Source organism: Mixophyes fleayi, chromosome 9, assembly GCF_038048845.1.
Source record: "Mixophyes fleayi isolate aMixFle1 chromosome 9, aMixFle1.hap1, whole genome shotgun sequence".
Classification (NCBI taxonomy): Eukaryota; Metazoa; Chordata; class Amphibia; order Anura; family Limnodynastidae; genus Mixophyes; species Mixophyes fleayi.
Genome location: NC_134410.1, coordinates 108,657,734 through 108,680,142, shown reverse-complemented (window position 1 = coordinate 108,680,142; position 22,409 = coordinate 108,657,734). Strand labels below are relative to the sequence as shown.

The following is a 22,409-nucleotide window of genomic DNA, read 5'->3' as shown; positions in this document are numbered from 1 at the left end:
GTGGAAAATGGATGGAGACTAAGGAAATACATTGGCTACAACCATTGGGTAAAATTAATGATGATATATATATATAAGAAGATAAAGATGTGTATGCATTTATTTTTTATAGAAACATGAACTAGATGGTCCGCTTTAAATGACACCATTCAATAAACAGAAATATTCATATTTGAAGCCTAAATGAAAAACAACTTTGTTAAAAGATGTGAATAGTTCCTGCACAGCCATTCAACATAAATAATAAAGATGTACCTTAAATCACTCACTCATTAAGAAAAACAATGTTGATGTGAGCCAAAAAGATGAAATTGTAAAGCACAGCATAACAGTTATTTCTCTTCAAGCTTGCTTGGAAATCGATGATGTGTTTTCTATATTGTCCAAGTGATGGCAGCTATGTAATGCTTGAGATATATTTAGCTAAATCTATGTCTATATTCAATGAGAAATGAGGTCCACTATATTAATTCAATATTATGTTCAATATTATTTATATCATTATCCTATTATACTACTACTACTACTACTAATAATAGGATTCTCAAATTCGTTTTTTGATCATTATTCTTTATTATTATTGTTGAAAATGATTATTTTTTTGTCTATTTCTAGATATGTATGTGTAGAGATGCCCTGTTCTTTCCTGGTTTTCAGGTACCCAGGGCCGGATTAACCCTAGGGCTAACTGGGCTACAGCCCAGGGGCCTCGGGCATCCAGGGGGCCCTTGAAAGTGCTCAACAGCATTATTGATCGGTCGGGGGCGCCCCCGGCGCGATCAATGCTCACGTGGGAATGGAGGCCCCATTCCCTTAATCCGGCCCTGCAGGTACCATCCATGTGGCAAGAGATTTGCTCAGTCAATTGTGTTTCTTCCTATCCAAAAATAAGCCCATCATTAATATGTGCGTATCTATTCACTGACGCACAAAAGCCGAATGGGTTTGCACGATAACCCTGTAAATGTGTCATCCATCAAATGTATTTAACAAAACAGATTCTGTAAATTAAGTGCAGCTTCTTAACATTCTGCAGAGATTTACATGTTTAAGACAGCAGGCAGACATCTGTTAATATGATTTGTCTGGCACCTTAATAAAGTTTAACTTTCGAATCCCCCCTTAACTTCATAACATCTCCAGATTTTCATACTATGGTTCAGGCCTTACTGGCAGCAAGCAGGGATCAAAGGAACTTCATTAAAAATCATTTATTTTGTACATTGTGAGCACTTCATATAGACTGCACAAATCATGCAGATTATATTATATACAGTGTAGATGAATTAACAATATGTAATGAAAATAAAATATTGTGGCTGTTAATTCATTCTTTACTCATTCATTTCTAACAAAGTTACAACACGTGAGTGGATATTTGAAGAACAGGAATCCTGACCCCAATAAATAGCAATCAATGATTTGTTAATCTCTTCATATATTACAAGAAATTAGACAGCTATTTCGGTTTTTCTTGACATTATAAGCCTATAGCTGAAAAACTGTTATGAGAGACTTTTTGTGCCCTTACACAATGTATCGCATGGATGGAGTGTGGACAGATATTTTATTCCTAAAAGTATTTGATAGTGTTCATAAAAAATAGAGACGTAATTGGAAATGCTGACTGTTAGGATCAGCACACATCAAAGTTTCATTGAATCTCCTTAGGACAATATAGAGACAGGTTCAATGGTTGTTCTTTGGTGGGCGATTGCTTACACCCATGGCAGGACCTTTTTTTTTTCATGCATGGAAACGTTTCCAGTAGACCATTCCTTACAATAATTGTTCCTTTCACATATGGTATCTGCACACTAACGCCTCCTGTGATTTGACGGTAGCAACAGGAAGTCATGCTGATAAAAAAAAAGTGTTTGCAAAGAAGTTGTGATCACGTGCACATAATGTATTCATTTATCTTAGATAGTTCATTAGAACCCAGTTATTGGGTGTTGGTGATGTTTTCACCATTGTCCTCCTTAAATATTGCCACAGACTTCCTATCTGTCCTATGTGCATATAGCTCGTCCCTCTTGGTGCAGTAATGCCCTTACATGTCTGCCAAACTGTGTCAACTCGGTACTGTTACTCCTTGGGTACGGAAGTGGAGCCGGTGAAATAAGACTCTTCGGGCAAAGAGTTCTTGCGTTGCCTTGTCCTACAGCCACAACACAAGATGGCTTGTACATCTTTGGAGACGCTGCTGCTGAAGATGGTGTAGATCCAAGGATTGGTACAACTGTTCAAACTAGCCAAAATCATCAGGATCTGAATGGCAGAATCTGAGGGGAAACAAGAACACAATAGCTCATTATACAATTGTATGAATATCTTTGTCGCAGTCAAATAATTGGATATGGTCATTTCAAGTTAATATCTATCAATCTGATTGTCTATGTCTGAAATGATGTGAATAGCACGTTACGGCGTGGAGGAGCGTAATTAACTACAACATGTGCGAACACTTATACACATATTCACATGAACACATACACTTGTAATTAGTTCATATAAATATAGTTGCAACACATAGTTATTTGTAATGAAATGTAGCAGAGTTTATAGTTAAATATTATAATGTTATATACACTTTAGTGAGATCTAAAGTTCAGGATACAGGAAACATATCATGTCTAGTATCACTCTAATCCCCTATTTATCCTCAGACGTCGCCTAAAAGATCGCACCTTGCGTATGCAAGATATGGATTATAGGGGATAAATGATCAGAATGGTATTGTGTGTGTAATGTAAATAGACAAGTTTGAACCAGCTTTTGTTGGGAATATTAGTATGCATCTCCTGGAGAGCTGACTCCCACCCTTGGGGGGCATCGTTTGAACTGGCCAATGACCTGCATTACACTGGACCTTCCTGAACCCTGAATCTATGGAAACATGCCAAATCATCTGTATTGTTTCCACTGTATCACTGACTGTATAAAAGTAGGAGCTCTGGGACCAGCAGTCTCTTTGACCACAGACTTCAGGGCTGAATGACTGTATGCTGGATCCAGGGCGCCTGCGTATGTAATCGGCTGTACTTATTTTATTGAATTGTTACTCTGCTGCTTTTTGCCATTAAATCGCTTTGTGATTTGGAACCATATCACTGGAAGTGGACAATCGTCATTGGATAGCGACTAGACGTACATAACATCTTTGACACTGATATAGAATTAAAAATTAATTTTAAAAGTACATGAATTCTGTATAATCCATACATTCTCGAATTGGAAAGCCACATTAAGGGAGAACTCCCCCCAGCTATACATTAAAGTCTTTGACACGGGACTGTTCAGAAATCCGTAGAGAGTTACTCCTGCTAGTGCTGTACCTGAGCTTTTCTCAGGTTCTCAGGCAGTAAAAATGTGACAGCAACGTCTCTAAGCTTTACTGACAACCTTAGTCCTTGGTCTTGGAGAAACATCAGGGGCAGTACAATCAAAGCCATAGCCGGATCATCCATTTGGGCACTGAGGGACCTGGATAACCCTAACCTGTTCCTATTGGGTTTTATTTTGACAAAGAGGGGGGTAGGGGACTCAAATCAATATATTGACCAGGACCCCATGGAATCTTAATCCGGCTCCGATCTAGGGTGAGTATCTAACAAACCATGGAGGTATTGAGCAAGGGCACTCACATAGGGCATTCATAGGTTCTCTCAAGACCCAAGGCCTCATCGCAGGTCCTAAGTGTCAGTCAGCAATGACAATAATGCCCACCAAGCGCATATGCCGAAATATAGGTTGCCTGATGTCTGTAAGTAGTTCACAGTTTTTAGTTAGTTTGTAAAGGTTTTCTAAAGGCAGGTTCCATTTTTTTTTCTATAGCTAATGTAGCTAATGTAGGTGGGGGGGAGGTGAGGGTCAGAAATGCAGAGTGTACATTTAGAGCTTTAGCTACCTTGCATTATGCTGTATATATCTGCATAGGATCAGAAATACGTTTATTGTAACTGCCCTTAAGAGTAGGTTACTTCCATTTTGCATCTCTGAGTCCAAGTACTTAGTGCCAAGGGTTAACTATGCCTCTGTGTTTCTATTGGTGGAATATGTTCATTGGTAAAAATAAAGTTACATAACTGGAGTTCTCCTTGAAAGTAGAATTTACCACTTGCCATTCTGTTGTTAATGTAGTATAACCATAAAAATAATAGCAATAATTGGATGGTGATTTTACATGACATTGAGTTTGCATTGATGCATTGGTTTATTTACTGTAGGGCAGGCTTAGGCAACCGGCTGCTCTTCCATGGATGTGTAACTACCAAAGCAAAGGGTAAATGACAGAAGAATTAATTTCCAAATCAAAATCGGACCTCAACAGTCCACATCCAATGGTGGCAGAAGACTCAATGCGGCCTATTTAAAAAAGCGGTATCTGCTGTAACCCATATCGACCAATGAGACATTTGCTTTGCATTTGCAAACTGCAAACGAGAAATGACAGCTAGAATCAGATTAGTGGCTATGAATAACAACACGTGTATTCCCATCCCACAGAATGGGATATTACACTCCAGTTATGGTTGTCACCGCGATAGAGCGTAAGGTGGCCGATTGGACGGGCACTGCATATGTGGCCTAAGGAATATGGTTATTCGGCAGAGTATCCATGGTACAGTGGGGGCACTTGGCTGCTGGTAAGCCCCTTCTCTTAAGGTTAAGGTTGGAAATTAAATAATAGGCTGTTGCTGTACTCTCTACACTGTTTGGTGTTATGTCATTTGTTATGGGTTGTCGCTATTATGATAGTTTCCAGGATAGAAGGCGCAGATCACTTCCCTGTCTAAGGTCATACTCCAGAACATCTTATCATGTTTCTGTTTACTCTCTATCACTTCTCATAAATTTAAGAGCATTCTCTGGCAATGTCCTGCCAGAAAAAAAAAAAAAATAGTCTCGCAATCCCACGCTATTATAGACATTGCCAGCCCCTTCGCTGACAAGAGAAGCGTTTCTGACAAGCACAGAGAGCCTGATGAACCTGGAATAGACCATGAAGTCCCTTCAAAGATCTCAGGAATTTTGCAAATCAACTTAACTGCAAAAAATCTAGGGGACTGCTTATCATACCAGATAAAAGATGGTCAGCTTGGTGTAGGCGTGAGCGAGCTTGATATACTCAAAGAGCTATAACTTAGGGCTAGTGTTGGAATACGTCTGAGGCCAAATCCAACAGGAACACCTATTGAGTGTTTGGAGTAGGGCGTGCATATTTATCGGGGATCTGAGGTTCAGACTTTGGTATAAAAGCATTTAAGGGTGTGAAGCTTTATTCTCATCCGTGTGTGTTCTACAGCTTGGCTGGGCAGAACCGTCATTTTATAGAGCATTAACCTTTTTAGTGCCTGGTGCCAGATACATTTATATATGCTATCAGTATCCCGATCAATATGCTGACACAGAGCTGCTCTGCTTTGTGGGCTGGATAACATTGGAAGTGGTTCTGCATCTTTAAAAAGCCCTTTAACGTTTTATTGATTTGGAATCAATGGATCTAATTGATGAAGCACACTGGAAACGCACAACAAAATGCCTTGGTTTTGCACTGATTCACCTATATAGTTCCATAGAATCTCTCCATATAAACAGCCTGCTTGAACTTTGTCTAAATTACTAGACTAGCCAGGCTTCTGCCACAAAGTTATAGGTGACTTCATTTGGAGTATGTTCATTATGTCCCCGTCTCCCTTCTTCCCCATCCTCCCAACCAAATTTCCTTTACCCCTTCTACCTAGTCTATCACCACTTTAACCAACCCTCCTGCATCTTTGATCATTAAGGGGCACATTTATCATTATTCACATATAGTGAAAAGTAGTTTTCAATCCTTATCGCAATGATAAGGATTGAACTACTTCTCACATTTATGTACAGCCGTGCACAGAAACAGCAGTTCCGAAAAACTGCTGTTTCAGTGATAAAAAAAACCATACTTACCCCCCTCTTCGGAAGCGCTGTCTTCGGGTCTTCTCTTCACTCTTCAAGTGCGCATGTCCAGTTCCAAGAACTGGACATGCGCACACAGATCCCCTCTCTGTCTCTGCAACGATAGTTGCAGAGAGAGAGCGCTGAGTGACAGGGAGGGATCATGTGATCCCTCCACACATGCGCTGTACAGCTCTGCTCTCCGGAGCAGAGCTGACAGCATTAGATTTCCTCAATTCGTACAGCTGGCGTACATTAGCATGACAAGTTCCCGAAAAAAATGTTTTTTTCGGGACTTGTTAGATTGCGGCCAGGAGCAGTCACCATTCTGTTGAATGGTGACTGCTCCCAAAAACGAAGAGGAGTGCAAAGCAGCAGATATCCATGATATCTGCTGCGATGCCCCCTTAATAAATTTGCGGAGGACACTATCGTGCTTTATTAAATATGCCCCTTAGCCTTTACCTCTTCTGCCACTTGCCCGGTCCTCTGAGTTAATGTCATCTTTATTCCAATTGTTTCTCAAATTCAAAGTGTTCACGGAGTGTAAATAGCTACACTCCCCTCCATACAGCAAGGAACGCACTTAAAAGTGCTCCCTCTCCACCCTTATATCTCATGTCAATCTCGCTCCACACCACGAAATCTCATTTTGCGTTTCTGCGCCAAACAAGGCGCCAGTGCACAAATTCTGTATCTGGCGAGGAATGCCTTAACTTCGCCCAACTCCTCCAATCGGCCAATGCAGTTCTGGTAGTCTGCAAACACCGCCATCTTGTTCCACAAACTCATAAACATTGACGGGAATCTAGGTACACCTGCGCAAATCAGTGGGCATTGCGCTACCAACAACGTTTTTGTAAATTACTTTCACAGTGTGTAGGGTCACCTGAGTCTTTATCAGAGCCTTGTGCAGAAGCTAGGTCTATGTGGTATTCATTTTATTAGGGCACGTACAGACTGTTCATTTCATATGTTCTGCATTGTTGAGAAGCGTGTAGAACACTTAAAAAGATGGTTGGAACACAAGCATTAGTAGTAGGCGTTCTCGGTATAGTGCATTGTTCTGCAAATGGAGGTTCAGTTAAACAGCCTTAAGCATTTATTAAATGGTACACACAGCATCAGTTTTTACTTATCCTAGCTCGAGCACTCTAATTTATGGAGCACAGTTAATTAGGGGTAATGTAAGTGCCTATTGTAGTGCAGCACAATAAAAAATGAACAGCTATCAAAGCTACGAGAAAAGCTGCCGGGAAAACAGATGCAGTTTCCGACAATAAAACAGTAAAAACAGAGACTCCTTATTTTATCTTTCATAGAATAAATGAATTGCTAATTAGAATTAATGTTAATTAACATTAAGGGGTAAATTTACTAAACTGTGTGTTTGAAAAATTGTTGATGTTTTCTATAGCAACCAGTCAGATTCTAGCTTTCATTTATTTTGTACATTCTACAAAATCACAGCTAGAATCTGATTGGTTGCTATAGGCAACATCACAACTTTTTCAAACCTGCAGTTTAGTAAATATACCCTCAAAAAAAAAAGCACTTATCCCACTCCCATCAATATGGATATATTCTATTCCCAACCGATGATTACCAAAGGGATTTGTCCAGCATTGAGCTATAGAGGGGTTCCCAACCCAACCCCCCCTCGTCCTAGTGTTGACTCATACGCTGATATCATCTCTTGTTACAGCTCTATTGCAGATAACATCTTTCATTAAGACATTTGAGCAAATATGCCTGTGGAATGCGGGAGGGTGGTGGAGTTGTAGTGGTGGTTTGTCCCCAGTCGCAATAATATTTATACTTGGTGGGCTTTATAAATTGGTATTTATTGAAGAGGAGTATTTTAAATACAGGAAAGTATGTTATAACGAAATTGAGAAAACATGACATGATGAGGACTGTAGTTCTCTAAGCTCCATCGAGCATCACTTGTTATATGGTTAGCCTCATACTTACCGACTTTGTCTTCCCCAACCCCCCATGGGGGTGGAGCCAAAATGACAGAATTTGCTGTGAATCCTGTCTTGTAGACCCCCATCCTGCCTACTTCACTAGGGAGTGGGCAGGGAGCGGGAGAATGGCATTCTCTCCCGGGAGATCTTTCCAGGATTTTGGAGTACCCAGACATTCTGGGAGAGTAGGCAAATATGGATTAGCTCACACAGTAAGACTTTCTTCTGGTCTACAAACTTTCAAGCGTTCTCTGAAAACCCACCTCTTCAGGTAAGCTTATAATATTCCCCAACCACCCCCTTAACCTCACTAGATTACCCTATTACACCCTTTATACAATTGAAGACACAAGACAACAACCCTCTGACCCCAAACCAACATTGCTATTTGACTGGATCACATAGCATACGAATATACCTTTCATCTTTTGCAATCTGGCTGGACCAATACACAGAATGTAGATTTAAACTCATGTATCTGATTCCCATTGTCCTATAGACTGTAAGCTTGTGAGCAAGGCCCTCTCACCTCTTTGTCTGTATTACCCAGTATTGTTTATTACTGTTTGTCCCCAATTGCAAAGTGCTACGGAATTTGCTGGTGCTATATATATAAATGTTAATAATGATGATGATGATGATTAGCTGCCCCTACTCAGCAGAAATCTGTCCCTGGAAATGGTTTTAAAATATTGGCATCTGTGAAATGCCTATGTGTTACAGTGATAATATAAATACATGGATACACCTCATTAGTTATCATCTCATTATATTTCCCTTTATCGTCACTATTTCTAAAGTGCCCATTGCCTCATTGTTTACTTATTACAGCTGCATTAACTGTCTACAACAGGGACAGAGAGCTTTGGGAAATTGGAAAGAAGTTATGAAGGACAAAAGGTTATCTGACACAACAGAGCATGCAGCCATCCTCCCATCCCTCACTGTAACTGTCTCTTGTTCCTCCTGTCTTTCCTAACTTTCATCTTACTCTGGCTCATTTTCTCTACATAGAATGACATATTGTGACAATATTAGTGCTGATGCGCAGCATGACAAATTTTATTGACCTGCAACAGTAAGGGATACATATGCACTTGTGTTCAACTTTAAATCGAACCTTAGAGTGCACAGTATGGCAAAGAAGTAAACATTATGCATAACCCATTCTAATGATCGCAGTAGAGTGCAGGGTCTATTCTGGAGACCACAGTACAATGCATATAGCCCAGCCATATATGTCCCATTAGTCCTAATAATATTGCAAATACCCCAGCATCATAGCATCATATGGCCCTACATGAGATGATGTAGGCCCATATGCCTCCCTATCATCATCCAGTTTTATTTCTAAGGTGTCACAAAAGAGTCAGTATAAGAAAGCGATCAAAAAGAAAACATATAAAACAGGACAAATACATACAAGGTTGATGGAGGTTCAGACATAAGACAGACAATGGGGAGGCCAATGCTAAGACCATAGAACTCAGAGTGGAGATTGGACTGTAGCTTGTAGAATACCCAGAGGTAATGTTAGCAGGTAGGGGAGGGATAGGCTTTAGTGAAGAGTTGGGTTTTGAGAGTGCTTGAAAGACTGAAGGTTGGGGACCAGTGTGGGGAGCAGCACGGGAGAAGTCTTGGAGGGGGAGGTGAGAGGTGGCTATCAGAGAGGAGGTGAGGTTTAGGTCAGAGGTAGATCTAAGAGACAGTGAAGGAGAGTAGCTTGTGACAAGGTCAGAGATGTATGAGGGGGGAGGTGTTGGTGAGTGGCTTGAAGGTGAGTAGTTTAATTAGATTATGGGGACAATGGGGAGTCAGTGTAGGGACTTGCGAAGTGGTTCAAAAATGTCCCTGTTTTTCAGTATTAACCAATTGCACAATAAAATTCCGATTTTTCTGCATGTTACATGCAATGTTTTACCATCTATACTTATCCCATAGGTTTGACAAATTATTATTTGTTGAACACGTTCATTGCAAATGTAAAAAGATCACTATTATCACTTTCAGTATACATGACATGATGGGTATGGTAGTGCTTCAAGGTCCGCTGAGACAGTATTGAGCATAACTTGCACGGACGCACCGGTTCAACAATTGCGTTTGTCTGGAAAATATTTTAATTGTTGGCAATTATGAGTACAATGTTTGACGTTATTATACTATAACATAACAGGCTGAGATAATGGGCCTTTAGAGTCTAACTCATACGTGCTTACATTTGAAAAATAACTTCAGAGATTGCTGTCGATGGGGGTCTGTCATGCTTTTGACCAAGGGGAGTATCTAGTTCCCCCGGTGGACGTATCTAGTGTCACCTATTGACACGTCCAGCACCACCACGTGGAACATATAGTACTGTGCTCAGCACACTCTCGGAATCTGTAAGGGCTACAGGGTTTTAGGGAAGGTTATTTTTCTTTTACTGTAAAAGTCATGGAAACGACGGTGATATCCAAGCAGGCAGCAGTGAAATTACTGCCGCACTGCTTAATAAATAATAGGGTCTCCCATGCTGAAGCTCGATAGCTTGCAGGGGGGGGGGGGGGGGGGCAGGCAGGTTTTAGCCTGGGGGGCAAGACTCGACTATTAGGAACATTTTAAAGGAACAAAAATGCAGGTGGCCCAATGACCCATCCCAAAGTAGCCCACTATGGGACTGGCCCGGGGGGCAGATGTCCCTCTGCCCCCCAACCCAGCCTGCCCCTGATAGCTTGTCATAACAGGGTGAATAAATAGAGCAAAACCACAAAATAAAACCTCTGTAGCTCTGGCAAACATTTTATGGTGATAAAGGAGCCAATTTATCAAAATTATTTAACTATCAAAAATCTTTCTATCAAACTTTAACACCTACATTTTGGACTTATGTAAAAGACAATTAAAAATGACTTACTTGTAATATAAACCTTCTGCTAACTCACTTGATCCACAAGGAGCCTCATTCTAAACTGCCAGTGCACCTGTGTTTGCCCAGACTGACAAGTGTGCGCAACGTTACGTCATCATGTGCGCACACACTCAAGCCGGCGGTTCACAGCGAGGTTCCTAGAGGTGAGCCTATTTTCTCAGAAGGTCACCCAATAATCCTAGAGAAGATTAGGCAACCGAGACACACACTTTTATTCTGAGTGCAGGGCATTCTCATTGGCCAGAGGAAACACAGAAGAGAAGACTATGTTATGACTATATCTGTATGATGAAGAGCAGCGTCCATTTTCTTGTAGTATATATCTATTTCTTGAAATATGTTTCTATGGGGACTAATTATTATTGACCACATTCCCCCTGTTATTTATCATCCCTAATAGCATCATTAAGCAATGGTATAACGCGGCCAATTATTAAAACAAATCAGGCCGGGCAGGGCATTCGCTAAGAGGCTGTCCCGAGACATTGAGCCTACTTTAGCTGGGATCTGGCCTGGAGTCTTTACTGCTTAAGGTTGCACAAGCACAGAGTCAATTTAGCTATTTAACAGAGGGTAGAGCACCAACCCTGCCAGAGAGGGAGCCGTTTCCACATGGTTTAGAGCTTAATAAATAGGCCTCTTAATCTCATTGGATATACTAGAGGAAAATATGGTATAATAAGGGAACAATAAAACCTGTCCCCGTTTCTGAAAGCGGCTGCCATTTTCTTGTAGAACAGGAGGACATTCCAAGACAGTAGGCAGCTATGCTCTATATTGTAGTGTAAAAATGAAGCTGTCCAATATTTGTATGCTACATGCAATTGCAGCCAGTATTTTACCTGCATGCATGCAAAGAATAAAAAAAATTTAATTGCACTGCTTGCATTGTTAATATGGTTTGTCCATGAGAACATTTGCTCTAAATGAGGTCCAACGTGTCTATGTAGGTGGCCACTTCTAGTGTAAGAAAATACAATGTTTTTGTGTTTCCTAAATGGTGATTAGAAGTGTTTGTAAATGAGACAAACACTTTTATGGGAATTTTTAGGTTCTCTAGGCTTAATATACTGACTTTAGAAGTGGTATACAATTATTTCTCATGTACTCATTATGTTCCATAATCAACTTTAGTTTTCGTATTCATGTGCATACAGAAAAAATAATTATACATTTAACTTACGGCTTGTGCCTGATTTTTCATTCCAGACGTTCCAAAGTTGAGCAATAAAAAATGGAGTCCAACATATGACATATATCAGCACAATAGCAAGAGTCATCCTGACAGTCTTGGACATGGCATTGGACACCCCAGAGTCTGAAACCGGCGGCATACCGTTCAATCCGCCAATCAGCTTTCCTTTTCTCCTTGATCTCCTTGACCCAGGTGATCTCTCTGTCCCCAAATATAGGCTGTGGTGAATCTCTCTGAAGATAAGTACTTGGCAAGTGGTAATGAACATAGCCGGCAGGATAAGAACTGACAATGTTATCCAAGTCACATAGGCTTTAACACCCCATGGCTTCACAAAATTGGCCCAACAGTCGTACACACCTGGGTGGACCTCTGTTCTGGAGAATATAAAAATCTGTGGAAGACTGAGGATGGCAGAGGCCACCCATGCCAAACAGACAGGGATATTCCATCGAGCAGATCCCTTTTTAAAAGTCATCAAAGGCCGACAAATGGCTTGGTGTCTGTCAAAAGTCATGGCCACAATCATGTAGGATGATGCAAACATTCCCACTACCTGGAGGTATCTAACAGACCGGCAGAGGAAATCTGGACCTTGAAAGCGGTCAATAATGTCCCAGATAAGCTGCGGTAAAACTTGAAAGAAGGCGACCACCAAGTCCGCCAGGCAGAGATGAATCATAAAGGTGTGCATAAGAGCGTTGTGCTTCCGTCGTCTCAGAAGAGTGAACAGGACAAGGCAGTTGCCGAAGGTGGCTAAACCAAAAACGATGGTGAGAAGGGCAATGTTCCATGTTGCCACGTAAGGATTTCGTTTGTCCGAGTCTTCACCAGTGATATTGGTACTAATACTAGCAAAAGGGTTATGGGTCACAGACATCTATAAAAAAACAAAACGAAAATGATGAATATAAGTTGTACAGTGGTAAAGTAGCTAACGATATAAATGGCCACATTAATACTATTTACCATACATAATAGTATCTTTATATATGGGTTCAACTAATTTTCTCTTTTTGTTATTGTTTACTAAGTCTTTAAAGTTTGAGCCATATTATTATATTGCCTGATGTGTCAATTGAACAGAATAGCAATTCATCTCAATATATATGTTGAACACATTATGTAGGGAACATATAGGTTATAACCATTCTATCAGCAATTTTGTCAGTGGAATGTTTTTTGCTCCATAAATCTGACCATATTATACTAAAGTAAAAAAATAATGATATGTTGTAGCACAGGGGGTATTTTTTAGTCTTCTTAAAGAATAACCCCAACCAGAGGTAAAATTATGCTGTAGTACCCATCTCCCTCCCAAGAAGCAGAACCGTAAGAGTATGGTAAGCCCGTCATTTGTGATAGAGTCACCCACAGCGCCTGACTAATCATCAGTTTTTAATTTCAGGTGCTGTCGACACTTCAGCTCTTTCTTGGGTTAGGAACACTGAGTGGATAGCTGGGCAGCCAACCAATCACAGCTCTTGACACAAGAGGTGTCGGACTTCGAAAATTGTAAATTCTCTGCCTCTTGGGGAGGTAGAGGGGTGAGGAGCATCAAATAAACAATGGGTCTCCAGACACAGACTCACACAGTTCTGCTAATTAAGGAGAGTGGCAAATCATAGAATAGTTTTAGTTATTATTATTATCATTTATTTGTTGGGCACCACAAGGTTTCCGCAGCACCGTACACAGTACATCCAGTAGACCAAACAGGGTGACACAGTACAGAACAATAAACACAAAGTACCAATGCTTCAGGAACTCCGGGGAGACATATGGAGTAAAGACAGAGCAGAAGAACCGGTATGGAGACAGGAGGGGAGGGGGCCCCTGCTCATACGAGCTTACATCCTAAGGGAGGGTGAAACAAAAACAGGCACAAAAGGGAGCCAGTGAAGCAGTGGGGAGAAAAGAGAGGGGCCAGGGGAGAGAGTGAGAACGAGAAGAGTTTTTGAGGGGTTAGGTGGATGGTTGGTAAGCTTTAAAGTTCTAGTTAAAGCCCTTTTTTAAGCTAGCCACAAACACGCTACAAACTAGTCAGCCAACCTGGTATGTTTCAAGCAAACTGTCATCATATGTAGTGTGGTCCCAACATGATCATTTTGCCTGATAAAAGTCTGATTGTGATCAATGTATATGTGATGGTAGTGGCTAGAGAATGTGGATCATTATAATACATAGACCCCTTTCTATCCAGTCATTCAGCTTGGTCTCTGAACGACCAGAGCTGTATGATCTGCCCTACCTATCTAAGGCCTGGTCATTAAGTCATTGGCTGATTAACCCAATTTCCCCATGTATGACCATATTTAGTTTTAAGAATTATTTAAACAATAAATCATTTATGCAAACTGCCATGCTAGCAGCTTCATGTTGTAGTGTATTAAAAAAAACATGCACATAAAAAGATCATCATAGTGAAGTATATCCATTGTTATTGAATTTTCTTTGCTCTCATTACCTAGCCAGCAACGAGTTAAGTTGCAGAACTGATATAAGAAGGGATTTGTTACTTCTTGTTCACATACTTGAATACATATTCTCATTTAATGTGTTTTGTTCCACTTTGTGTACTGTGCATTTACATGTCTCACCACAAGAACATTTACTGTAACAAATCATTCTGGTGAGAGATTTGTTGTGTCCCATTGTCTCCCTTGGCATATGTTAATCAGGGAGAGGTTGCATTTACTGAATGTATAATTATCCATGAATCAGGACTTTCCTCTGGGCGCATCAGAAATCTGCAGGTACCTATTAAATATATCTATTTATAACCTGCATGCTCACTTACATAATACTAACAGGAGTAGTGTATATGATTAGATGAGCTATTACATCCCATTTTTTCTGCATACCCATAATGAGTTTCTACTTTTGAATACGATAAATATTAAATGCACCGTTGCCAACATTTAAATATAATTTCCAAGATAACTTTGCACTACTTGGGGTATTTTTAACTAAACTGCGGGATTGAAAAAGTGGAGATGTTGCCTATAGCAACCAATCAGATTCTAGCTGTTGTTTGTAGAATGTACTAAATAAATGATAACTAGAATCTGATTGGTGGCTATAGGCAACATCTCCACTTTTTCAAAGCAGCAGTTTAGTAAATATACCCCCTTGTTTCTGCATCTGTCAAACATGATATGATACAATTCTATTGTACTTGAAATTCTTCAATAAATCCAATACTCCCGTGTTTAGTATACATTTCACAAATATGGTTTATTAAGAAAAGTACAAGTGTGAATAACCATATCGTCATCATCAACAATTATCTATATAGTGCCAGCAGCTTCCGTAGCGCTTTACAATTGGGAACAAACAGTAATAAAACAATACTGGGTAATACATACAGACAGAGAGGTAAGATGACCCTGCTCACTAGCTTACAATCTATGGACCATAGCATCCAATCATGTGTCCTTTCACTGTCTAAGGCTGGGTACATACTAGAGCGTTTTCGTCCAATAATCGGGCAAATCAGCCGACATACGACCGTTTGGTCGGAAGTCGGGTTAGTGTGTTCCAAAGTGTCGATTGTCAGCTCATTTGGTTGGTCGTACTATTCTCCGAGCGATCATGCAGTGTGTATGCACTCATGCTAACGATCCCCATAGAGTTTACAGAGTTGTGCTCTTTTCAGACGATGAATGTCCCGGTGAATAAATGTAGAGTGCGCTGTAGAAGGAATAATTAATTTGTTCGTTCTGAGACAGAGTGTTTCAGAGTCACAAAAGCTAACGAAATTCGTTAGCACATGTGGATAGCTATAACAAGGCGGTTTTAATCAGTGTGACAATGTGACAATAATGAATGAATGAATATTGTGCTGTCATTCTCTGAAGACTAGAGGACCAGATGAAGAGCACAGATCTAAAGGTAAATCGTGTCAGTGTGTATGGATGATTCGCCAGACTGATCGGACCTTCAGTCGTAGGTACAATCGTTTGAGATAACACGGCGGTTGGAAAATTCTTCAGTGTGTACCCAGCCTAACTTGTACAAGATCAATTAAAGCTAAGGAAAAAAGATGCGCAATTAGGGCTGAGATAACATTTTAAATTGTCAGATGAGGTCACAGCTAGGCGGTCAGAGCCCAATAGGTTAGTGTTGGAGATTATGAGAGGAGACGGGCCGTGGAGCGTCTGTACATCTTGACCTTGCAGGGTGATGCAGGGCTGGCCTTTGCAGAGGATCCTGACTGAGCCAACAGAGGGGGTGGTGGGATAAAATGGGTAGTTGGATGGGTGAAGAAATGACTGGGGGGATTGGTGATGAAAGGACTAGGTGGGTCATAAATTTGCCACTGGGGGTTGTATATATATATATAAAAAGTTTTATATAAACTGTGCTGATTTTTTTGACCAGAATTAAAGGCACTGCAACAGCAGTTGTATTGCAGTTGGAAATCAAATGAGATAAGCAAAACCGGAATGTTATAGTGGGGCCACACGGTGGCACAGTGGTTAGTATTACTGTGCTGGGGTCATGAGTTTAATCCCGACCAAGGCCCTATTTGTGTGGAGTTTGTATATTCTCCTCCTGTTTGTGCTGGTTTCCTCCGGGTACTCTGGTTTCCTCCAACACTCCAAAAACCTACTGGGAGGTTAATTGGCTTCTGACAAAATGGACCCTAGTCTGTATGGTAGGGTAGGGAATTTAGATTTTAAGTGCCAATGGGTAGGGACTGATGTGAATGGCTACATATTCTATGCACGGTGATTAGCGTTATATAAATAAACAATAATAATAAATAATAATAATTATGAAACAGAATCAGTTAATTTTAATGCTGACCACACACATGCAGATTTGGTCAGACAATTTACTTGTTTTCTGCAATTATTGCAAAATGAGTGGTTCCATCTTAAATGATCAAAACATTATCAGATTGGATTGGACCAAATAGGTAACCCTCCTGGCACACATGTGTAGCCACTGGCCAATACATTAGGAAAACATACATGGACAGAATCCATTGCAATCCAATAAGATTTGATGATTGCAGTCCAGTTGGAAACATACAATTTGACCCACTTTTTGTGCGATCTAAATGCTCACAGATCAGATTGCAACATGTGAGGACAGCATACGATCTGTCATTCTGTCCAATTCCTAAATTCTATATTTTAAAAACACAGTAGGTTCCATCTCTATTTTATTAGCAGACACCTGCTTGTCTGGCATCCTAGACTGGTCCCGTGCTTTTAGCTCATGAATGCCGTTAATTACATTTAGTCTAGTTACTAATGGTCAGTCTCCTAGTGTGTGCTCACTATTCCCCATAGTGCACATTGTATGTAGCTAAAGATTAAGGGCCTGATTCATTACGGATCTTAACTTGAGAAACTTCTTATTTCAGTCTCCTGGACAAAACCATGTTACAATGCAAGGGGTGCAAATTAGTATTCTGTTTTGCACATAAGTTAAATACTGTCTATTTTCTCATGTAGCACACAAATAATTGATAGCTTATTTGTACACTGAAATTTAAAGTTGATATTTGTGTGCTACATGAAAAAACAGTCAGTATTTAACTTATGTGCAAAACAGAATACTAATTTGCACCCCTTGCATTGTAACATGGTTTTGTCCAGGAGACTGAAATAAGAAGTTCCTCAAGTTAAGATCCTTAATGAATCAGGCCCTAAGTTCATAAATGGCATCTGTCCTTAATTTGCAGGGACAGACTAGTAACGCTTCCAGACACAACTAGAGTGCTGCTTTTATTGACCCCTAACGCCTGCATGCTCCACGGTACACTTACAGGAGAGGGCACACAGGGGTCTATTTATTACTCTATTTTCGATCTCTGTATATCACAGTGATAGAAAATATTTTAACATGCAATTTACTAGCTTGTTGATAGTGGCAGGAAGGGGATAGAAGAGTCTTACTGCTTGCCAAGCCAGTCCTAGGCCCACCTGTGTTTAAGGGAATGGAGGCCCCCAGGCTAATGGAGGCCCCTGGGCTAATGGAGGCCGCCCCCCCCTCCCCTGAGTGCTTACCTCCGTCTTTTCTTCACTGTTCCTCCGTCACTCACTCCCTGCTGTAGTCCTTCAGTGGCGCGCAGTAATTACCTTAATGAGATCTTGTGAGAGTGAGACTGAGTCATAGTCTCACTCTCACGAGATCTCCTCAGTAAGGAGATTACTGCGCGCCATGGAAGGACTACAGTGACAGTAGGCAGCTAACTGCATAACATTTGCTGTTAGCTGCCTGCCATTCTATGTGACCATCATCTGACAGTCGGAGCCGCCGGCTGCGCTACAGCTGAGCAGCTAAAAAAAAAACCCAGCAAGAATCAAGGGCCCCCCAAATGCCAGAGGTCCCTGTAGCCCAGTTAGATCTCAGGTTAATCCGGCTCTGCCTGCACATTCTTGAGCTGGCATGCTGACACGGGCATGTGAACTGGAACTGGAAGTCCGGACCTGGGCTTACAGTTCCAGATATTACAAAAAAATATATATTAAAGTTAATAAGGAAAAAAGAAAAGAAAAAAAAGTTTTATAAAAATAAATTGAAAAAAAATAAATAAAAAAAAAATGAACAGCATTCCTAGCTAACGCTATCCTCAGATGGAGTTAACAATTAGAGGATAGCAGAGTTACATGTACTTGCCTGCAAAAGCTTTTACAAGCTGGGGGCTTTGATAAATAGGGAGAAGCCCTAAATCCTGTGAAATTTTTTTTTTTTTCAAGCATGATTTAGGGCTTTCTCCCTTTAATAAATAGACCCCATAATGACTGTCGGGTATGTTCCCGAAAATACCTGATTTAATATAATGCACAGTACTACTTCTCCTACTTGGTTCTCTGGATGCAATGTTTTTGGTTCGTGTGCTATTCCTAAATTCTGTGCAAATTAAAATTTATCGACCTGGAAATTAGGACTGTCAAAAGGAAGGAACGGTGTCTAGACTTTCTGCCAAATAAAAACCATTCCCAGCCTTACTTAGTTCCATAAGGAATGTGTATTATCAGGGTGTTTAGAAAAGTGAAGAATATATTTCTTTTTCTCTAAAGCCCAGGGAGCTGAGCTCATCTGCAGACAGAATCTCCGAAAACACGTATGTTCAACTTGGGGATGATAGGGATACTCTCAGTAGAAGGGTCCCCAGATACAATGACGAGACAACCAATCAGACAATTCCCTGTATTGTGTTATTGGAAGATACAAATGATTGTACACATTCTTTTCTGGTGTCACAATTCAGCCACCTCTACCATGAAGTGCTCACAGTCCTACTCACAGTGACTAGTGAACTGTGGTCTACTATTATGAAAGCAATAAGTACAGTCCCTCTGCACAGTATTCCTCATACCTTGGACACTGGGTAATACTGCTTTAATGAAAACATTTTATTGCAGTCGTTCGATCATCAAATAGATAGAGAAATAAGGTTCTACTTGTACAACAAACTCTGCTAGTAATTGAGCAAAGGCAGGGGAAAGGGCAGCAGAGGAGGTGAGAGAGGTTTTAGAGTGGACAGAAGTTCTATCAAATTTAAAATCCAGAGCTATGATAAAATCTCCCATATAAAATAAGATTCCTTTTTTGACTTTTTGAATAACCCGACACATCTTCCGGAGAAAGACAAGTTACCTAGACTTAGGGGTGTATAACGAGATTAAGGTGATAGGATTGCTGAATAAATTCATGCTGGCTATGATAGAAAGGTGTCAGAACACACAGTGCATTAGGAGATTGCTGTGTATGGGGCCACAGACCAGTCAGAGTGCCCATTCCGACTCCTGACCACCGCCGAAAGCTCCTACAATGGGCACATAAGCGCAAGAATTGGACCATGGAGCAATGGATGAAGGCGGATGGCTGGGTGCGTGTGCGTTGTTTACCTGGGAAAGAGATGGCACCAGGATGCACTATGGGAAGGAGGAAAGCTGGTGGAGGCAGTGTGAGGCTCTGGACAATGTTCTGCCGGGAATCCTTGAGTCCTGGCATTTATGTGTATGTTACTTTGACACGTATCACCTACCTAATCATTTTTTGCATATACATCCCTTCATGGCAACGGTGTTGCCTGATGTCAGTGGACTCTTCTTTCAGCAGGATAACGCACCCTGCCACAATTGTTCAGGAATGGTTTGAGGAACATGACAAAGAGTTCCAGGTGTTGACTTGGCCTCCAAATACCCCAGATCTCAATCCGAACGAGCATCTGTGGATTGTGCTGGAAAAAAACAAGTCCAAGCCATGGAGGCCCCATCCCCCAACATAAAAGGACTTATAGGATCTGCTGCTAACGTCTTGGTGCCAAATACAACAGGACATCTTCAGAGGTCTTGTGGAGTCCATGCCTCGACGAATCAGAGCTGTTTTAGCAGCATGAGGGGGATCTACATAATATACACATGCAAACAGAGTGGTTGAAGTATAAATTTAGAAAGAAAATGTAAGTAAATGGTATTTGATAGTTTTATAGTCCACTACATTGTATATAACTTTATATTTCAGGATTCCTTTCAGTAATTACATTAGTCAGCAGAGTTGATTAGTTTTGTTTCCATGGTGAAAAACTGAAATCTTCAAGACTCTCTACATTGGGTACAGTTTTATCGTCTTATGCAGCGAGCAGTGTTCGTTCCAGGGATGCAAATACATATAAATCGTATAAAAATATAAAGACATAACTAAAAAACACCAATAGAATCTAAAAAGAAAAAACAATGAATATAGTAATAGTTGCGGGAAGGCATTAATTTGCAGTCAGAAGGTGGAAGACTCCTTGGGGCAAATGTATCAAGCTGAGAGTTTTCTGGCAGGTTTGAAAAGTGGAGATGTTGCCTATAGCAACCAATCAGATTCTAGCTATTATTTTGTAGAATGTACTAAATAAATGATAGCTAGAATATGATTGTTTTTTCAAACCAGCCAGAAAACTCTCAGCTTGATACATTTACCCCCTTGAGTAAAATAAAATTGAATCCCAGTTGTCTACTCTCTGGAACATCCGGGAGTCTCACGAATTTGGGGGAATTCTCTTGGACTCTTGGGAGTCTCTCCTTTTTGTAAAGACGATGGGACCTTGAGGATTCCATTCACGTCAACAGGCTTTGTCGGGCGGATCCTGTGCATGCAATTCACATATCATAGCTCCCAACCACCACAGAGGTCAGGGGCAGGCTGGGCTGGAGGCCGCTTGGCATCTGCCCCCTGGGCCGGTCCCATAGTGGGCTACCTTGGGCTGGGTCAATGGCCACCTCCAGTCGAGTCTTGCTACCCATGCTAAAATTTGCCAGCCCCCCCCCCCCCCCCCTGACAGCAGTTAACTTCACCGCGTAGTGGGGGCGCTTGTCCTTTGGACTGCTTTTGGGTCCAAAAAGTAGTCAAGTTACATGCTCCCTTTAAGAGTCATACTATAGATTCATCATGGTCTCCTAAACACACATTAAACTGAGTACTACATTTTCTCAATGACTAATCATTTTGACTCCCTTTGATTGTACTTATAGCCCCACTTATAACAGCAGACTGGGTGTGATGTGTCAGCCACATTTATAGACATATACTGGTACTTTGTAAATGTTTACAAGAACTTGATAAACAGTTATAGACACAACAGGGTACTTTATAACAAGGCTGAGAAGCCCTACTAGATGTCACAGATTCTGGGGGCCCCGTTGCGGGGATATTCAAGGATATTTTTATTTTAACACACAACCTTTTAATGGGCCTTATTTTCCCTTGCATTTAACTACTGGAAACATGTGTTCAAACCTAGGGTTACTTGGGATGGAGGACTTGTAAAACCTGAGAACGTGCATAGTTTTAATCCCACTGTGCTGGTTTATAAGGAAGATTCTCAAGAAAGGTTTAGTGTCAGCGAACATGGTTAAGGATTGAAGGAGTTGTGTCAAGAATAAAAATGACTTAACCAGCTCATGCTACACCACTGATTGTTTGAATATTCATACGGTTTCAAGTATAGATAGAAATAACTTATGTGCAAGATCCTGCTGGAGAATTATATCATACCATTATGGGCAGCACGGTGGCTTAGTGGTTAGCACTTCTGCCTCACAGTGCTGGGGTAATGAGTTCAATTCCCGACCATGGACTGTGTGGAGTTTGTATGTTCTCCCTGTGTTTGCGTGGGTTTCCTCTGGGTGCTCCGGTTTCCTCCCACACTCCAGAAACATACTGGTAGGTTAATTGGCTGCTATCAAAATTGACCCTAGTCTGTCTGTCTCTCTCTCTCTCTCTCCCTGTGTCTGTGTGTGTTAGGGAATTTAGACTGTAAGTTCCAATGGGGCAGGGACTGATGTGAGTGAGTTCTCTGTACAGCGCTGAGGAATCAGTGGCGCTATATAAATAAATGGTGATGATGATGATGATACCATACATGCTATGGGTTTATCAA

At 40.9% G+C, this 22,409-nt stretch overlaps 1 protein-coding gene across 2 annotated transcripts in view; it reads right to left on the bottom strand.

Moving 5' to 3' along the window:
• Nucleotides 1-1,196: 1,196 nt before the first annotated feature.
• AVPR2 (arginine vasopressin receptor 2) overlaps nt 1,197-22,409 on the bottom strand; it is an 87,018-nt gene continuing 65,805 nt past the window's right edge. For both annotated transcript variants that reach the window (XM_075186062.1, XM_075186063.1), the window contains exons 2-3: nt 12,002-12,893; nt 1,197-2,285 (exon numbers count right to left, since the gene is read on the bottom strand). In XM_075186062.1, the coding sequence (XP_075042163.1) occupies nt 2,089-2,285; nt 12,002-12,893 (1,089 nt within the window). In that variant the 3' untranslated portion in view covers nt 1,197-2,088. The remainder of the gene's footprint in view (nt 2,286-12,001; nt 12,894-22,409) is intronic.